An 18,184-nucleotide genomic window follows, 5' to 3' on the forward strand; every position below is an offset into this window, starting at 1 on the left:
CCTATGCTCCGTAAGCAGGGTTGGACGAGGAGGAGAAGAAGCGGTTTTGAATGAGGTGGTGAGAGGCGTTCCAAGCATTGGGAAGCTTTTCGTTCGAGGATATTTCAATGGGCATATTGGGTTTTCGTCGGGAGGTTATAATGATGTGCATGGGGGTTTCAATTTCGGGGAGCGTAATGAAGGAGGTGCTTCCCTTTTGGATTTTGCTAGGGTTTTTGGGTTCTGGGTAGCGAATTCGAGCTTCCCAAAGAAGGAGGAACACCTTATTACCTTTAGTAGTTCAGTGACCAAGATCCAGATAGATTTTTTGCTCCTTAGGAAGAGGGATAGAACGCTATGTAAATACTGTAAAGTCATACCTAGTGAGAATCTTTCGACCCAACATAAACGGTTAGTGATGGACTTGGTGATAAAAAGAGACCGAAAGAAGAGGGGTATGAAGGATCGACCTAGGATTAAGTGGGGTAGTTTGACTTTGGCCAATGATGTGAAAATAGGCGAGAAGTTGATGACTATGGGGGCTTGGGATGTGGATAGTATGTGGGAGACGATTGCCAGTTGTATTAGGGAGATTGCTAGAGGTGTTGAGTGTCTTGAGAGGCCGATCTGGTAAGCATGGCTAAGTAGGGTCCTATGCTAAGTTGATTGTAAGCAAGGATGATGAGGAAAAACGAAAAATAGAGAGGAGTATAAGTTAGCTAGGCGAGCAGTTACAGTGGCTAAGACAACAACTTTTGAGAGCTTGTATGCGGCTTTAGAGGAGAAAGGCGGGGATAAGAAGTTGTATAGGCTTGCCAAGGCCAGGGAGCGGAAGCTCGTTACCTTAAGGGAGAAAGGCGGGGATAAGAAGTTTTGGTTGAGGATGCCCTCATTAGAAAGAGGTGGCAATCCTATTTTCATAGAATGATGAGAGGGACAAATATTTCATGCTGCGGGATTTGGAGAACTCGGAGAGGTGTCATGATTATGGTTAAGGGGGCTATTCATAGGATGCGTAGGGGTAGAGCGACTGGGCTAGACGAGATTCCGGTAGATTTTTGGAAGAGCATTAGCGGGGTAGGTTTGGAGTAGTTGACAAGATTGTTTAACATCATTTTTAGGGCGGCGAAGATGCTTGAAGCTTGGAGATGGAGTACGATGATTCCATTGTATAAGAACAAGGGGGACATTCAGAGTTACAACAACTATGGGGGTATCAAACTATTGAGTCATACTATGGAGGTTTGGGAAAGAGTGGTAGAGTTGAGGCTAAGGAGGATTGTGGATATTTTTAAGAATCAATTGGGTTTCATGCCAGGTTGTTCAGCTACTGAGGATGCCTTCATTAGAAAGAGGTGGCAATCCTATTTTCATAGAATGATGAGAGGGACAAATATTTCATGCTGCGGGATTTGGAGAACTCGGAGAGGTGTCGTGATTATGGTTAAGGGGGCTATTCATAGGATGCGTAGGGGTAGAGCGACTGGGCTAGACGAGATTCCGGTAGATTTTTGGAAGAGCATTAGCGGGGTAGGTTTGGAGTAGTTGACAAGATTGTTTAACATCATTTTTAGGGCGGCGAAGATGCTTGAAGCTTGGAGATGGAGTACGATGATTCCATTGTATAAGAACAAGGGGGACATTCAGAGTTACAACAACTATGGGGGTATCAAACTATTGAGTCATACTATGGAGGTTTGGGAAAGAGTGGTAGAGTTGAGGCTAAGGAGGATCGTGGATATTTTTAAGAATCAATTGGGTTTCATGCCAGTTTGTTCAGCTACTGAGGTCATTCACCTCGTGAGGAGATTAGTGGAGCAGTTTAGGGAGAGGAAGAAAGACTTGCACATGGTGTTCGAGAAGGTGTATGACAAAGTCCCTAGAGATTCTGTGGAGGTGCTTGAAGGTCAGAGACGTGCCTGTGGTGTACACTGGGTCGATTCAGGACATGTACGACGATGCAAAGACTCATGTGAGTATGGTAGAAGGAGATTCAAAGCATTTTCCTATTTTGACTGGGTTGCACCAATGATACTCTTAACCCATTTTTATTTGCCTTGGTGATGGATGTTTTGATGCAGCGTATTCAAAGGGAGGTGTCTTGGTGTATGTTATTTGCTGATGTTGTACTGATTGATGAGACTCGGTGAGGTGTCAGCAATAAGTTGGAGGTTTGGAGACGGACCCTGGAGTCTAAAGAATTTAGGTTGAGTGGGACTAAGACGGAGTATTTGGAATGTAAGTTTAGTGATTTGTCGCATGAGGCTGATGTGGTGGTGAAACTGGATTCTCAGGCCATTTAGAAGAAGGAGAGCTTCAAGTATCTTGGGTCTATGATTCACGGAAATGGCGAGATTGATGAGATGTCACGCACCGCATTGGTGTAGGATGGTTGAAATGGAGTCTCGCTTTAGGGGTCTTGTTTGATAATAAGGTGGCTCCTAAGCTTAAAGGTAAGTTCTACAGAGTGGCGGTTCGACCGGCTATGTTATATGGGACAGAGTGTTGTCCAGTTAAGAACTCCCACATCCAGAAGTTAAAGGTGGCGGAGATGAGGATGTTGTGATGGATGTGTGGACTTAACAGGAGTGATAGGGTTAGAAATGGGATTATTCGGGAGAAGGTGAGAGCGGCTTCGGTAAAGGACAAGATGCGGGAAGTGAGGTTGCGATGGTTCGGGCATATGATGACGAGGGGCATGGATGCTCCAGCTCGGAGGTGTGAGAGGTTGTCTATGGATGGTTTAGGTGGGGTAGAGGTAGAGTGAAGAAATATTGGAGGGAGGTGATTAAACATGATATGGTGCAGTTACAACTTACGGAGGACATGACCCTTGATAGGAAGGTATGGAGGGCGCGGATTAGGGTAGAGGGTTAGTGTGTAGGAGTGCTTTTGTTTGTATCTACGCCTATAGTTGCTTGTTAGTGATGTTTTGATGTTGTTTTCGATTTCGAATAAATAGTTTATCGTATTACTTTGTGGGTGCCTTGTTTTCATTATTGTCTAGCGGTATGTTATCCCATTTTTGTTGTGTGCTTTTATGTTTTCTGTTTGTTTGTTGGTTATACTGTTATCTATCTTGAGCCGGGGGTCTATCGAAAACAACCTCTCATCTGAGGAGATTCTGCTGGGTTTCACATGGTCCCACGAGGCCCTGGCGGAAAAGATAAGAAGCTCAGGATAAGAAGGTGGACAAACTCATTGAAAACTTAGCCTATATCACTTCAAATACATTAGGGGATGAAAAACACGAGGAGTTATGGAGGAGGATGGCGATGAGGTTGAGTTGGAAAAATCGACCGCCAACAAAACTGACCACGAACCGAGGATACTGACGTTTGTGGTGACTACTTTAAGTCTGCAAAGGAAGGAACTGATCACCCAGAACTCCCGAGTTAATCATATCCTCAGAGCGTCACCCGTGATAAATAGGCCAGACTTGAAGAGCTATGCAAGAGGAGGCACAGGAAATCTCATCGAAAAAATGGTGTAGGAAAATCTCGTTGGAAAATTTTTTATCGCCGGACACCAATTTTTCCGATAATTCAAAAGTTTCTCTCAAATTTTAACCTATTTCATTACTTTCCTTCATTCAGTTTTAGTTTCAAGCCTACTCACAATTCTAAATGAAGAAGAAAAGAAGAAAAAATGATGTTAAAGAGATTAGCGGCTGACATAAAGAAGAAAAGGTGTCGAAAGATGTGTTTTTTCACTTGGCTAGCTAAGTGAGGGGTGATCTTGACGACGAAGAATCTAAGAAGGCGAAAGGTAGTTTGCATTAGCTGATATTATTTGTGCAAGAAAACGGGCAAGGATGTGGATCATTTTCTTATTCATTGTGATTTTACATAAGGTTATTGTGGGATATGTTTAGGTGGTTTGACACTTCATGGGCAATACCAAGAACTGCAAAAGAATTGATGCGAAAGAATTGATGTTTACCTCTTGGTATACCCCTAATATACAACCAGTTTTGTGGCCATGATTATGAATGAAATTATGTTACCTGATAAAAAAAATGAAGAAAAGCAAGAAAGAGAACGAAAAAGAAATAGATGAAAAGGAAAACGATTAAAAAACTAAAAGCAAAAAAGGCATTATTGAGAAATAATACAATAACTTGATGTAGTTAGTTATGACCATCTAATTAGAAGATGGCACGTGTATAAGATGAACCAAAAGATTCTCTGACTTTTCCATGGTGTAACTTTGTCAAAAATAGCGGTATTTTTGTTAAGTTTCTAATGGCAGAGGTATTTTTGGACAGATAGTATAACAAGGACAAACTTAGCTAATAAATGAAAGTATAGGGGTATTTTGACCCTTTTCCTTTTTTTAGATTCTTTCCTTAATTAGAGTTTAATGTATATGTGCATATACGTCTTTCATTGTGGAATAGGACATAAGGAAAAATCCCTCCGTTATCTTGTCTATTTACAATGTCAAGTCCGATATTAGTTGAGAGAATGAGTTGTGATCTCTTTATTTGGTCCTGGACAATTCTCCCCAACATGAGTTATGTTTTAGGGTTGAGTTAGGCCAGAGTCCATTCCTTACATAGTATTAGTGTCAAACCCTTCGATCCTTGTTGCGTTCCACAATGTTGGAACCTTGTGTTATGTTATCTACACTCCAGTTCCAATTTTGAGCGTGTGGGGGAGTGTCAAATCCCACATTGGTTGAGGAAATGGATTGTGATCTCCTTTTTGTGGTCTTAGGAATCCTCTACCGATGAGCTAACTTTTGGGGTTGAGTTTGACCCAAGGTCCCAGGATCCATTCGTTACGATCAACGTCTTGGACAACACACCTACATATTTTATGTCACTATCCTTATACTCAAGGTTGAAGCAACTGGACAAAATTAGGATATTTCTATGAGAAGGTAGTTACACCCAACACAAGTACCTTCCGATGAATTTGGAAAAGATCTTACTTCCGAAGGAACTAGCTGGAATAGGTGTCAGGAACCTGGTAATTTACTACAAATGTATGATCATAAAGCGACTTTGCAGATACAATTTAAATGATCCAGCCTTGTGAAAGAGAGGGTCATCCCCCCCCCCCCCCCCCCCCCCCCCCCAAAAAAAAAAAAAAAGAAAGAAAAGGATTGGAACTGAAAAATCATTGAAGCGATGTTAAAATTGCTTCATACAAAGAAATTTTGACGTATGTGCAAGCAGGTAACGTAGGAATTTACAAGGATAATGTGATCTCTTGTTTCTTATCTGGTGTAATGGACATTTCTAGTGGTCTTGCATTTTTGTAAAATAAGTCCAAATACAACAGTATGTAGGTGAAAACATAAACTTAAGAGGTTATATAGAATAGTCATTCGAAGTGGGAGATAATAATTTTATTTAAATGATACATGATATCAGGAAGAAGATTCACATTTATTTTAAGAGAAAATACATAAAGTCCCCCCTGATGTTGATCGACTTTTTCAAAAAGTTACTTAAACTATACTTTCGACCTATTACCCCACGAATCTTACTTAAATCATTACAAAAACACCATTTTGACCCTCTGCGTGTATACACGCACAACAGGCGCATGAAAGGCTCAAAATTGACTTTATTGACCAATTAAAAGCTGCCACGTGTAAATAATTTCATATATAATTTATCTTCTTTTTTTTTAAAAAAAAATCAATATTTATTTACTTTTTAAAATTATCCCATACCCTTCTCTCCCCCGCAACACCCCCCACCTACCTTTGTTTCTTCTACACCTCCATTAATTTTTTTCTTTTTGAAATAATCATTTAACTATTTTTATTAAGGATCATAAAACTCCATTAAAGCTTCATTAATGGAGTTTTATGATTCAAGTAGAATGGTGTTGAAGAAGACAATGGAGCTTTAATGGTGTTTCCAAAATGGAGCTTCAAAAAATAACTTTACTGGACAACGTTGTTGAAGAAGACAATGGGAGGATAAGGGGAGATGCTGGGCTTAGGGGGGATGCTGGACGGGGGTGGGGAGAGGGTGGGGTGGGGTAGGGTGATAAATAAAATAAAAAGGAAAATTTTATCAAAAAATATAAATAACATATGAAATTAAATGTATTTACACGGGGCAACATCCGATTGGTGCGTTCATTCGCTCTCTTTTTGTGACTGGAATTCAGTGAAAAATAGTGTATTTTCAACGATTAAGTAAGATTCGAGGGGTAATAGGTCGGAAGTATAGGTTAGGTGTTTTTTTTTTTAAAGTCGGCCAACATCGGGGAGACTTTATGTATTTTCTCTTCTTTTAACTTCTCTTCAACTCCTTCTAGTGCTTTAGAAATTGTGTATTATTCTCTGAATGTACCTTAGGTGTTGTCTAGAACTGCATGTTGATCTAAATTGTGCTGAAAGTCCGCTAATTGTAGTTATTATCTAAAGCTATTGTTTACTCTTGCAGGAATTCATCCACCCCACAGTCTGACGACCTCCTTAATCGTTAGTAAACCACCCTACCTTACATGTAGTGTAGTGTGTAGTTGAATATCTTTTTTACTTGTGTTTTATCGGTTAATAATTTAGAGAAAATAGAAAAGTTTGTTTGATTAGATGTATAAATTATTTGATGCATCAAAATAACCCGCATTAAATGAATATTATACATTCGGAGCTTTCAAACCTAAAACAAGGCATGCTTCAACAGCGCATTCATTTTTGGATTGTGTTTCAAAAAGTCAGAATTTTCATGAAACCTGTAAAAGTGCTTTATTAGTAAACTAGTTCTCTTTTAGTTATTCACCTCTTGTTTTTCCTAGACTTGTATGTGCTACAATTTGACATTATGTAGTATACCTATAATGAGAATGTGCAAATAAACAAACTCTTCGCCATTTTCATGACGACGGATAGTAATTCATCTTCTAATTATAATCTTTGTAAGTATTATTTTCTTAAAAACCTAGTTATGTTATTCAAATGCTCGGAGAAACTTAAATTTTCTTATCATCTGTTGTATAATTTTCTTTTGCTTAAAATTAAGTCTTATATGTTTCACTTGTTGGAGTCCTATACCCCCTATAGAAAAATTGGAGAATAGTTGAGCAAAATGGCCGGTAGATGTGGGTGATGACAATAGCTGAAAAACTTTGAGTGGGCTAAAGAAAGAAGATGGTTGAAGGTACAATTGATATTTGTCACGTCCCAAATTCAGGGATCACGTGACTGTCACTCGACAACCCAAACTCTGGAAGCTTATTTCCAATTCAAGTTCTGGCTAAAATATGTATGCTTTGGAAGCTTATTTCCAATTCAAAATGTTTGATCACATTCTTCTGTTACCATACTAAGTGGTCTCTTAAAGATTTTTTTTTTCTCCTGTTATCTCTTGTTTAAAGTGAAGTTTGAGTAACAGATCTTGTTGCAAATACAATGTAAGGCTCATTACTGTGCAGAAGCTCCTCGTTTGAAATCTACGAATGAAGTCAGAAAGGTAGAAAGTGTGGGGTCAGATCTGCAGTTTGAGGAACGGCTGCAAGCAGTAAAAAGGTGCTACTACTATTTAGAATGGTTTCTTTCCTACTGGTTTTTATGTCTATGCTCATCTGCAGTAGTTATCTTCCTTATAAAAATAATTTTTAATATATGATTGCACCAATGACTGCAAAAATAGCAGAATAAACAATGCAGATGAACAGGTAGTAGTAAAAACAGAGATTAAGATACTATGCTAATACTAGATAAGGTTAATTAAGGGGAAAGATGATACGAGGAGACTAGCCCCCTGCCTCTCCCATACAAAATTACTACAACACTCGGCTACCTACTCTCTCCCCACCATCCCACCACCCGAATAAAAAGGAGGAAGTAAGACATGCACAGACTATGAGAGATTCTGGCAGCAATGTTGGCCAATCAATCAGCTGGTAGTGGGCAACTGGGCATCACTTCTCAATGTCCTAGTATGGAAAACAATTTTGGAATTACTTGATCATGCTTACTAGGAGTGTCATCAACATTTTGCATTCCAAACAAGGGATTGGATGAATGATCACTGGTAACAAGTGCCACGATCAATTATTGGACCTCCGGTTTCAAGGCTAATGTGTGCAGTTTCAACTTCTGACTTTACGTTCTAGACTATTTTGTGGATATTTTTAGTTCTTGTATAAAGTAAACTGCTTCCACAATGTAGGCATGTTAAATCTTTTCTGTGTCAACTATTGATGTCTAATTTCTTATGTCTTGGACTTCTTGTTTCCATCTTTGGGAGATATGTGGCTAATTTGTTGATGACATTATCCTTTTTTTCTCTTTCTTCTTCATTGATTAAAATATGTTTCATTGACTAAGATTTTTTCACTAACTGGTAGGTTGGCGCTTCAGCAGAAAAAAACAGAGGAAGCGAAAGCATATGGAGCGATTGACTATGATGCTCCGGTTGAGTCCAGAAGTACTACAATCGGACTGGGTACCAAGGTAGTACTATAATAGAGCTGACACTTTCCCATATTGATTTAATTGAACTCATTTCTTCATATGGGCGCTAATAGATTTATGCCGGATTTAATAGATTGGAGTTGGAGCAGCTGTTATTGTATTTGGTCTCGTGTTTGCACTTGGTGACTTTCTTCCCTCTGGAAGGTAGATTCTGCCGCTGCCTACTATGCTGGCTATTTGTTAGCAAATAGATCTCATCATTTGGGTCCTGGTTTTCTTTTCTACTCTATCCTGAGGTTACAAAGTTTCATGATTTATTGTTTGCTTCTTTCTTTTCATTTCTTTTCCTTTATCAAAAAATGGTAGTCCTAATGAGGCCATTGGTCCAGTGTTAATCCCACTGAGGAGATTGCCATCACGGGTAAGAGAATTGCTGAAGATGAGAGAGCTAACCTCCTGGTAAATTGTTTTCCTCCACACTGAAATTAACTTTTTCTAGTGTGCAACTATAAGGAAGAAGAGACATACTTTTGAGTTCAGTTGAAATTTGCTGCAGAAAGAGGAGGCAAGATTGGTGAAGCACCGATTTGCCAATGTCTCTCATCTTTTTATCTACTGGGCTTTCATGTGTAGTTTTCAATTGCTAGTCAGTAGGCCCAACTATTCTCTGATATGAAAGTATGAAACAGGTTCATATGGAGTTACATGAATATCTAGGATATAAAATGTGCTATTCTAGAAATCTATGCACATAAAAGCTCTTCTGAAAATAAAACTGTTAGCAATATGTTAATTGTTAAATTCACTCAATTTCGTATTGTTGAGAAATTCATGGTCACCCTATATATTGTTGAAATGTCATCAGATTTGATGCTTTTGCAGAAGACGCTTCAACAATTTGAGGCTATACTGGCTTCATCACCAGAGGATCCCATCTCCCTTGAAGTGAGTTATCGTATATAATGTAATTTAAGACGTCTTTGTTTGTAATCCTATGTTACAGTTTCAGAATCTGTCTATTCCCTTATCAAGAGCATGCCTACTTCAGTATAGCCTCCTTAGAGTTGCCTATAATTATTCTTGGGGTCTAGAAGTTAATATTATTGTATATGGAGGCAAAACCTATTGCAAGTTAAACATTGCTCACCAATCATTACCATTGCTCTCCTTACTTTATGATTGAGTTGCGATATGAAAAGCAAGCATGTTAATCAGAGACTTTTGAACCTTTAGGTTAGTCCCCTTCACTTGTAGACTATGTGGTTCATTGCCTCCAATTGTTTATGCTGGGTTAGTTGATAAACATCAACCCATTTCTTCTCTAATGAGGCATTTGGTGTGAATCAAGTAGACAACTTCCCAGTTTGGCGACACTACAGTTTTGAAAACTTTTTCTGGTGTGCAACTACTATACTGGTCTTAATGGCCTAATCAGCTTGTTCCTTGCCCCTATCATGGAACCCTGTGGTTCCCCTTTGTCCTCAACATCCCTGGGCATCATAGTTTCAGTCCACAGTGATGTCTTGTCCCAGTCACTCTTGCCAACAATACAGTTGGTTATCATTTAAGTGAAAGGAGGCATCAAACTTTTACACATTCTTATTCCGGAAAAACCTGGGATTAATGTCTTTCTCCTTCTTGATGAAAAAATTAAATGTCTCACCCATCTTCTCTTTCCCTTTATTTCAACAACAATCAAGTGGATTGGGCCATGCTGGATTTATTAATGTCTCAAAAAATTGTTTGCTGAAAAGGTGCATTCTTAATCGAGTGCCAGACTTTGAGGTTCATGGTATAGGAGTCCCATACAAGTTTGAATATCAAATTGTAGATTATATCGGTTATGTCAAATTGGTTTCCTGAAGTGTGGAAGTTGAAAGGGAAAGTTCTCTGTGGGGGCTGATGGAGATGATGGTGGTGAATTTCAGACCAAGGCTGATAATTTTAAAAAGTTGCGGGTATGTCTTCACAGTATTGCCTTTGGATAAATACCTTAGAAGAAATGTTCTTTTGTGCTTTTTAGGAGATGAAAGAACATAAATGCTCATAGAGGGTGTTTGGCTGAGCTTATAAGCTCTAGTCAAACTGTCTTATAAGTACTTTTCAGCTTATCTACGCGTCTGGAAAACACCAGAAGTGCTTATAAGTCAAAATCAACCAAAAGATGTAAGTTGGTCATCCCAACTTATGGCTTTTCAGCTTATAAGCACTTTGGTTTGACAAAGTATTTTACTTTTTGATTCTTAATCTGTTTTCTCCAAGAGAGGAAGTTTCAAGTATCTTGGTCAGTAATCCAAGGAAAAGGGAGATTGACGATGATATTACAAATCATATTGGAGCAAGGTGGATGAAATAGAGGCTCGCATCCGGTGTATTGTCTGTTAAGATGTGCCATCAAAGACTTAAAGCAAGTGATATAAAGTGGTTATTGGAACCACTATGTTGTATGGGGCAGAGTGTTGGTCGGCCATGAACTCACATGCCCCGAAAGCGGAAGTAGCAGAAATGAGGATGTTGAGATGCATATGTGGATAACTATACCATTAGTCATTTTTTCATTTCTTTAATTGAATTAACTAACCAATACCAATCATGGCAACTAATTTGAATTTAAAGGATATAAAAATTTATCAATATTACAAGCTTGATAATTAGTAAGAAATAGTGGTAATATTTTAATTGCGTTAATATTCACAAAATGTCATACTATGGAGATTTGGGAGAGGGTGGTTGAGCGGAGATTGAGGAGGATCGTGTCTATTTTGGAGAATCAGTTTGATTTTATGCTTGGTCGCTCGACGATAGAGGCAATCCACCTGGTAAGGAGATTGGTGGAGCAGTATAGGGAAAGGAAGAGGGATTTGCACATGGTGTTTATCGACCTGGAGAAGGCATACGACAAAGTCCCTAGGGAGGTTCTGTGGAGATGCTTAGAGGTGAGAGGGGTCCAGATGGCGTACATCAGAGCTATTAAGGACATGTACGATGGAGGGAAAACTCGGGTGAGAATGGCGGGAGAGGACTCAGAGCATTTTTTGGTCGAGACAGGGTTGCATCAGGCTTCGACTCTTAGTCCGTTCTTGTTTGCATTGGTGATGGATATGTTGACGTGGAGTATTCAAGGGGAGGTGCCTTAGTGTATGTTGTTTGCGGATGATGTCGTGCTGATTGATGAGATGCGCGGGGGGTGAATGATAAATTGGAGGTTTGGAGGCAAACCCTTAAATCTAAGGGGTTCGGGTTGAGTAGGTCCAAGATGGAGTATAAGGAATGCAAGTTTAGTGACTTGAGGCAGGAGGACGATGGGGTGGTGAGGTTAGATTCTCAGGATGCGTGTAAGAGGGATAGTTTCAAGTATCTTGGGTCTATGATTCAGGGGAATGACGAGATTGATGAGGATGTATCTAACCATATTGGAGCATGGTGAATGAAGTGGAGGTTCGCCTCGGGAGTGTTGTGTGATAAGAAGGTGCCCCTTAAGTTTAAAGGCAAATTCTACAGAGTGACAGTCCATCCAGCCATGCTTTATGAAGCTGAGTGTTGGCCAGTCAAGAACTTCCACATTCAAAAAGTGAAGGTGGCGGAAATGAGAATGTTGTGTTAGATGTGTGGACTTACTAGAGGGGATAGAGTTAGGAATGAGATTATCTGGGAGAAGGTGGAAGTGGCTCCGGTGGAGGACAAGATGCGGAAAGGAAGGCTGAGATGGTTTGGGCATGTGATGAAGTGGTGCAGGATGCCCCAGTTCGAAGGTGTGAGAGGCTAGCGTTGGATGGCTTCAGGAGGAGGAGAGATAGGCCGAAGAAATACTGGAAGGAAGTGATTAGACATGACATGGAGTAGCTTCAGCCTAGATAGGAAGGTGTGGAGGTTGCGGATAAGGGTAGAAGGCTAGGATGAGTGCGTGAGTTATAGCTAGTAGTTAAAAGAGCTCATGTATAGCCGGGTCAGCAATCCTAGGACTGTGTCCATAGACAGGAGCCTCTAGTCGGGAGGGTTTGGGGTGGTGGGTGCCTTTGGTCTGTGATTGTATGTTACTACTAGATGATTGTCCTTTCCAGTTGTCCTTTTCTTATCTCTTATTTCATATTGCGTTTATTTAGCTTATTTCGTAGTGCTCTGATTTCTATTTTATTATATCTTATTCCTATTTATGTTATGCCATATACCCTGCTTCATGTTTCATTACGCTCTTGTTTACTATTATTTATCCTGAGCCGGGGGTCTATCGGAAACAACCTCTGTACTTCTTCGGAGGTAGCGGTATGGACTGCGTACATTTTACCCTCCCCAGACCCCACTTTATTGGAATACACTGGGTTTGTTGTTGTTGTGGTAATATTCACAAAATATCAAATTGAACCGTAAAATTATAAGTGCAATGCAATTTTTTTTGTGGTGGTGTTAAAGTCCTGTTAGCTGCGGCGATTAGTGGTTCAACTGAATCCATTTACTAGTTTGGATGTCTTGTTAAAGGGAAGTTTCTTCATTTAGTAATTAATTAGATTTTTATTTTTCATGCTTCTTTCATGTTACCAAAGTATTCTGGAAACTGATGATTCAATTGTTTACTGTAACTGGTATGTGTAAGATGAAAACAAGATTGAGCAGGGAGGTTACTAAACTTGCCCCCAATAGCAAGAGACATATCTTTGCTCCCATACATCGTGCAGTTTATGTGCTATCAACTAAAAGAGGTAAAAAAAGAAGATAATTGTTAAAAAATATAAAAAATTATTGGTTGCATCACTAACAAAATAGACAATAGAATAGAAATGATTAGAAGTTTAGAACATATAATGCATATCTTAACCTAAAATCAATGCTTAATGTCAGTTGCAGCTTCAATTGCACAATGAACCTCGATATGAGAACTCAACAAACTAAAGTTATAAGATGAAAAAGCTTAAATTACAAACATGTTAAAAGAATGGGCAAGATCAAATCCAAAAATGCAAGAAAATCATGTGTTATATATTACATGCAATAAAAGAAGCGAAAATTGAAAGAAAGAAAAACTTTAAGGAGCATCATGAAAAATTGAGAACTCTCCTACGGGATAATTCAATACATTGAAAAATAGAGAACAAAATTAGAATTAAGCCACTACAATCAAAAGTGAACATTTTTTGTTAATAAATACACAAAAGGACATTAGTACTCAGACCAATAGGAGTTAACTTGAAAAATGTCCATTACATTATTATTATTCGTGATACAAGAAAGGCAAGGAACACACGGAACAAACACCAAAACAGTCCACAAGTTCAAAGAACCGAGGACCTCTTTGATCACCACTCTCGGATTCAACAAGAAACAAACGAAACAAGAAGAACAATGGTGTTTAATACACCAAACAACCAGCCCAAACTAGATTAACACACAAGACGAAGAACAACAACAAGAGAATAACAACAACTCCACGGATTCAACAACACAAGAACAAAACGGGTACAAGAAAGTAAGATAGATAACTTGATATACAATGCATAAACACTTATGAACCAAAATGTATATCTAACATTAAGACCCAAAGTTTTCATACAAATAACATCAAGTTCTTACGGGACCTCAAGGGAACTGGAATTCCCAAGCAACCACCGTTTCTAAGATTGTTATCAACACAAGTGATGTCCACACTTGTCACAAGGAATCCACCTTGCAAGACACTCTTTACAACAACAACAACAATAACAAACCCAGTGTATTCCTACCTAGTGGGGTCTGGGGGGTAAGATGTACGTAGTCCATACCTCTATCTCTGATGAAGTAGAAAGGCTGTTTCCGATAGACCCCCGGCTCAAGACACGAGATACCACACAAACACATAGTAAAGCACAGAAGCAGATTACATAACATAAATACGGCACCCATAAGTAATATAAAACAGAGGAAAGCAGAGGAAAGCATACAGATTCGTAATAAAACATGGAACACGGAAGACGGAATCATAACAGGAATAAAACCCCCACCAAGTAATTTCCTACACTAGCGACCCAAACTGGCCCTAATCCTCTGCCGAAATTCGCGCCCTCCAGACCTTCCTATCATCAAAAGTTTAAGAGAAATGACCTAATAAGATTCTATTTATAAGCTAGGTTAACTTATTCCTAAATGAGCAAAAGGCCCTTAATGAGCCCCTCACATGGGGAGGCCATGTAGTGTGCCTATGGACGGCCTTGGAGTGTTTTGAAAAACTTCTTGACACTTCAAGGCTTGTTCCCTTTGTTGGGCATCATGTCCTCGAGTGCTAAGATGCCTCTTTGACCCGTATCAATTCGTGAGCCTTTGCAATTCCTTAATAACTTCTTTAGTATCTTTAACATTTTTTGCAAAATATTATTTCAAACATAGGATGACCAATTGAACCCCTTCGAAAAATCATCAATATTCTATATCATAACAAAGATGTAGATAAAGAAGAAAAGACTTACTATGGAAGCTTGCATATGCATGTAACAACAACAACAACAAACCCAGTGTATTCCCACATAGTGAGGTCTGGGGAGGGTAAGATGTACGCAGTCCATACCTCTACCTCTAAAGAAGTAGAAAGGCTGTTTCCGATAGACCCCCGGCTCATGCCTAAACTAGTGTTGTTCTTTAAAATTGTGGCCAATTAGAAAGCTCTAGAGATCTTCCATAACAATATGACCCTAGATGAATTGAATAGTATTTTTTTTACCAGGAAGAATATAAGCAAGGCAAGCACTGCAACAAGATCTGAACTAACTTTTTAATAAAAAATGAACCCACTTGACCACCTTTCCAAACCGCAGCCTTATCAAATTGTATATGGAGAAGTAATTTGTAATGGTTTACCTTCTAACAAGATGTTGAATGAATCTAATAGCAATGGTTAGCCAGAAACAAGCATTTTATGGAAGGGCCATTTATTAAAATAATCTCCAGATTCCTGACTAGTATCCAAGACACAACTGACCTCCTCTGCCGCAATGGTCCTTTTCTCGGAAGGAAATCAGCTACAGTATCCACAGTCAATATTCCAGTCACATAACCCTTGTTGAGACTTAATCGTCCATCAAATCCTCCAAGTTTGAGCTCTTCTGTACTTAATAAGCAAGCCTCTTCATCTTTGCTGCCAACAACAGCAACAAGACAAGTTCGCTGGCATCCATTTGGAATGGAGAATCCAAAAAGCATTGCTATCAGCCTGTCAATTCTCGAAACAAAATCTAGAGGGAAAGAGTATTCAGGGAAGAAGGAGCTGCAGTGAGTCTCAGCCACTTCCCAGCAGTCTTCTACCCTGGCCTCCCTAACATAAACCTCAGGTGATATAGTAGGAAAAAACTCAGCAACTTGACTGGCCCTACATAAACCTGAGTAACTTGCATATGCATGTAAGCAACACAAAAATTAAATGAATTTTTTGGTGCTTACCCAAAAAAAAAAGGGTAGAGAAAAGAAAGAAGCCGCGGAGGAGTGTTTGTTGAACCTATAGGCATAGTATCGAATTGGAAAAAATAATCAGAAATACTCATACAATTGAATTTAGTTAGGGTTGAGACTAATTGCTAAAAATGACCAAAGTACTTTAGATGTTCATATAAAAATCCAGAATTCGAGGATAAAACTCAAGAATTAAATCTATAGCAAAAAAGTTGCAAACTGTAGTTTAGATTAATTTCAAAATTTCAGTGGGAGGATGACAATTATTCGAACAAGGGAGACAACAGACATACAAAGGTAATTCTGGATCTTGCTGCTGCAACTGGAATAGGATTTTATTGATATTGTAATTTGTATGTAGTGTTGATTAGAATTCTAGTTACATTCAAAGTCCTATATAAGGTAAAGTTCTAGATATTTCAAGTTTCCTAAAATAAAGAAGTTGGGAGTGACTTCGGTGGAAGACAAGATGCGAGAAGTGAGGTTGAGATGGTTTAGACATGTGACGAGGAGGGACATAGATTTCTCAGCAAGAAGGTGTGAGAGGTTGGCTAAGGATGGTTCCTGCGGGGTTGAGGTAGGCTGAAGAAGTATTGGAGGGAAGTGATTAGGCATGAAATGGAGCAGCTACAGCTACTCTGGACATGACCTAGATAGGAAGGTGTGGGGGACGCAAATTATGTCAGAGGGTTACTAGGTGAGTGCATCCATGCTAGTAGGTAGAGATGTTTTACTTGCAACTATACCAAAAGTCGTATTGCTTTGCGTGTGTCTTGTAGTTCCTTGTTTGTTGTGTGTTGATGAAGTTTGTTATTTCAAATAGATAGTTTATACTTTATAGTACTTCTATGTAGGTGTCTTGTTTCTGTTATTATCTACTGTTGTGTTAGTCCATCTTGTTTTTTGCTTTTATTTTGTCTTTTTATACTTTTTTTGTCCCGAGCCAAGGGTTTATGGGGAACAGCCTCTCTACTTCATCTAAGGTAGTGGTATAGACTGCATACACTTTATCCTCACCAGACCTCACTTTGTGAGAACACTGGGTATGTTGTTGTGTGTAATATAGAATATTTAGTTGAAGAGTTGCCATGCCTTACGGTCTTACTACAATCAAGTTGGATACAAATTAAATTTAGTCCATCATTAGCTAATTTACATAAATTCTACAGTGGACACAATTTAAAAGTTCTATACAATCCAGGGTGTGACGGGCGGTGTGTACAGGGCCTGGGTGCATATTCACCGCGGCATCTGATCCGTGATTACTAGCGATTCCAACTTCAGGTTCCCGAGTTGCAGTCCGAACTGAGGCAATCTTTCCTGATTCGCTCCGCCTTACGGCCTTGCTTCCCATTGTAATTGCTATTGTAGCACGTGTGTGGCCCAGCCCATAAGGGCCATGCGGACTTGACGTCACCCCCACCTTCCTCCAGTATATCACTTGCAGTCTTTCGTGAGTGCGGCACACACCTTTTTATTTGTTTCGGAGCCGTTTGTTTGGGCGGGGCGTACTAAACCCACTACGTACCACACCACTAGGTGGCTCGATGTCGAGTCTTTCTCTGTTGAGTCTATTATGGAGTCTTTTAATGAATGGTAAAATATTCAATCAACATTTCTAAGGATCTGCGTGTTTTTAATATATTAATATAATATAGTTAAACTTTTAACATTCAAAGGTGATTTAGTCTTTTAAACAAAAGAAGGGCTTATCAACACTTCTTTTTTACCAAACACATCGACGACTTATTAGTAATTTAGTACTTCTATCCAAACACAACTGCCTATTTATAAAATCAGTTTCAGCATTAAAAAATGTTTTTTAGCGCTTAATGCTTCGCAGCTATTTACAATCAGTTAATCTAAACGGGTTCATGGTGCCCTGTGTCTTATAAGGATTTTCCGTTATAATTTTATGTAAGAATCTTGTTTGAAAATTTCTCTTTTGATGTCATACAGTCAAAACCACCTCCTTTTTATTCACTCTGCATCCATGCAAATATTTTGAATGGTTTCAGGGAGCTGCTGTGACCTTAGCAGAACTGGGAGAGTACAGTCGAGCCTCTTCCCTTCTTGAGGAATTGATCAAGGTTTTCTTTGGGCTAATGTATTTTTTGCTTATTATGAGTTTGTTCTATGTCCATATGAATATTATGAAATCACCTGTTATGCAGAAAAAACCAAGTGACCCTGATGTTTACCGTTTTCTTGGAGGAGTCAAATATGGACTGAAGGATTATGAAGGAAGCGCTGCTGCTTTTAGAATGTCTGCCACGGTCAGTAGCTTATAAGCTGGATAATATGCCTATTATGGTATATTTTGTTACTTCAAATAGTTATCATTGTTGATGATGTGTACCTCTTTTGAAACCTCATGTTCTTCATTCTTTTGTAGCTTGCTTGTATGATG

At 39.0% G+C, this 18,184-nt stretch overlaps 2 protein-coding genes across 5 annotated transcripts in view; one reads left to right on the top strand and one right to left on the bottom strand.

Annotated features, from left to right (window-relative positions):
* Positions 1-18,184, top strand: part of LOC107861580 — a 33,583-nt gene that overhangs the window by 2,359 nt on the left and 13,040 nt on the right. For all 4 annotated transcript variants that reach the window (XM_016706856.2, XM_047410218.1, XM_047410217.1 and 1 more), the window contains exons 3-10: positions 6,389-6,426; positions 7,380-7,473; positions 8,298-8,403; positions 8,498-8,568; positions 8,754-8,823; positions 9,247-9,309; positions 17,793-17,864; positions 17,949-18,050. In XM_016706856.2, the coding sequence (XP_016562342.1) occupies positions 6,389-6,426; positions 7,380-7,473; positions 8,298-8,403; positions 8,498-8,568; positions 8,754-8,823; positions 9,247-9,309; positions 17,793-17,864; positions 17,949-18,050 (616 nt within the window). The remainder of the gene's footprint in view (positions 1-6,388; positions 6,427-7,379; positions 7,474-8,297; positions 8,404-8,497; positions 8,569-8,753; positions 8,824-9,246; positions 9,310-17,792; positions 17,865-17,948; positions 18,051-18,184) is intronic.
* LOC124897285 lies at positions 15,182-17,128 on the bottom strand. Its single transcript, XM_047410261.1, has 2 exons — positions 16,997-17,128; positions 15,182-15,741 (listed from the first exon to the last, which is right to left on the bottom strand). The coding sequence occupies exons 1-2, from the start codon at positions 17,126-17,128 to the stop codon at positions 15,211-15,213; spliced, it is 663 nt and encodes a 220-aa protein (XP_047266217.1). The 3' UTR covers positions 15,182-15,210.

This window comes from Capsicum annuum, chromosome 3 (assembly GCF_002878395.1).
Source record: "Capsicum annuum cultivar UCD-10X-F1 chromosome 3, UCD10Xv1.1, whole genome shotgun sequence".
Taxonomy (NCBI): Eukaryota; Viridiplantae; Streptophyta; class Magnoliopsida; order Solanales; family Solanaceae; genus Capsicum; species Capsicum annuum.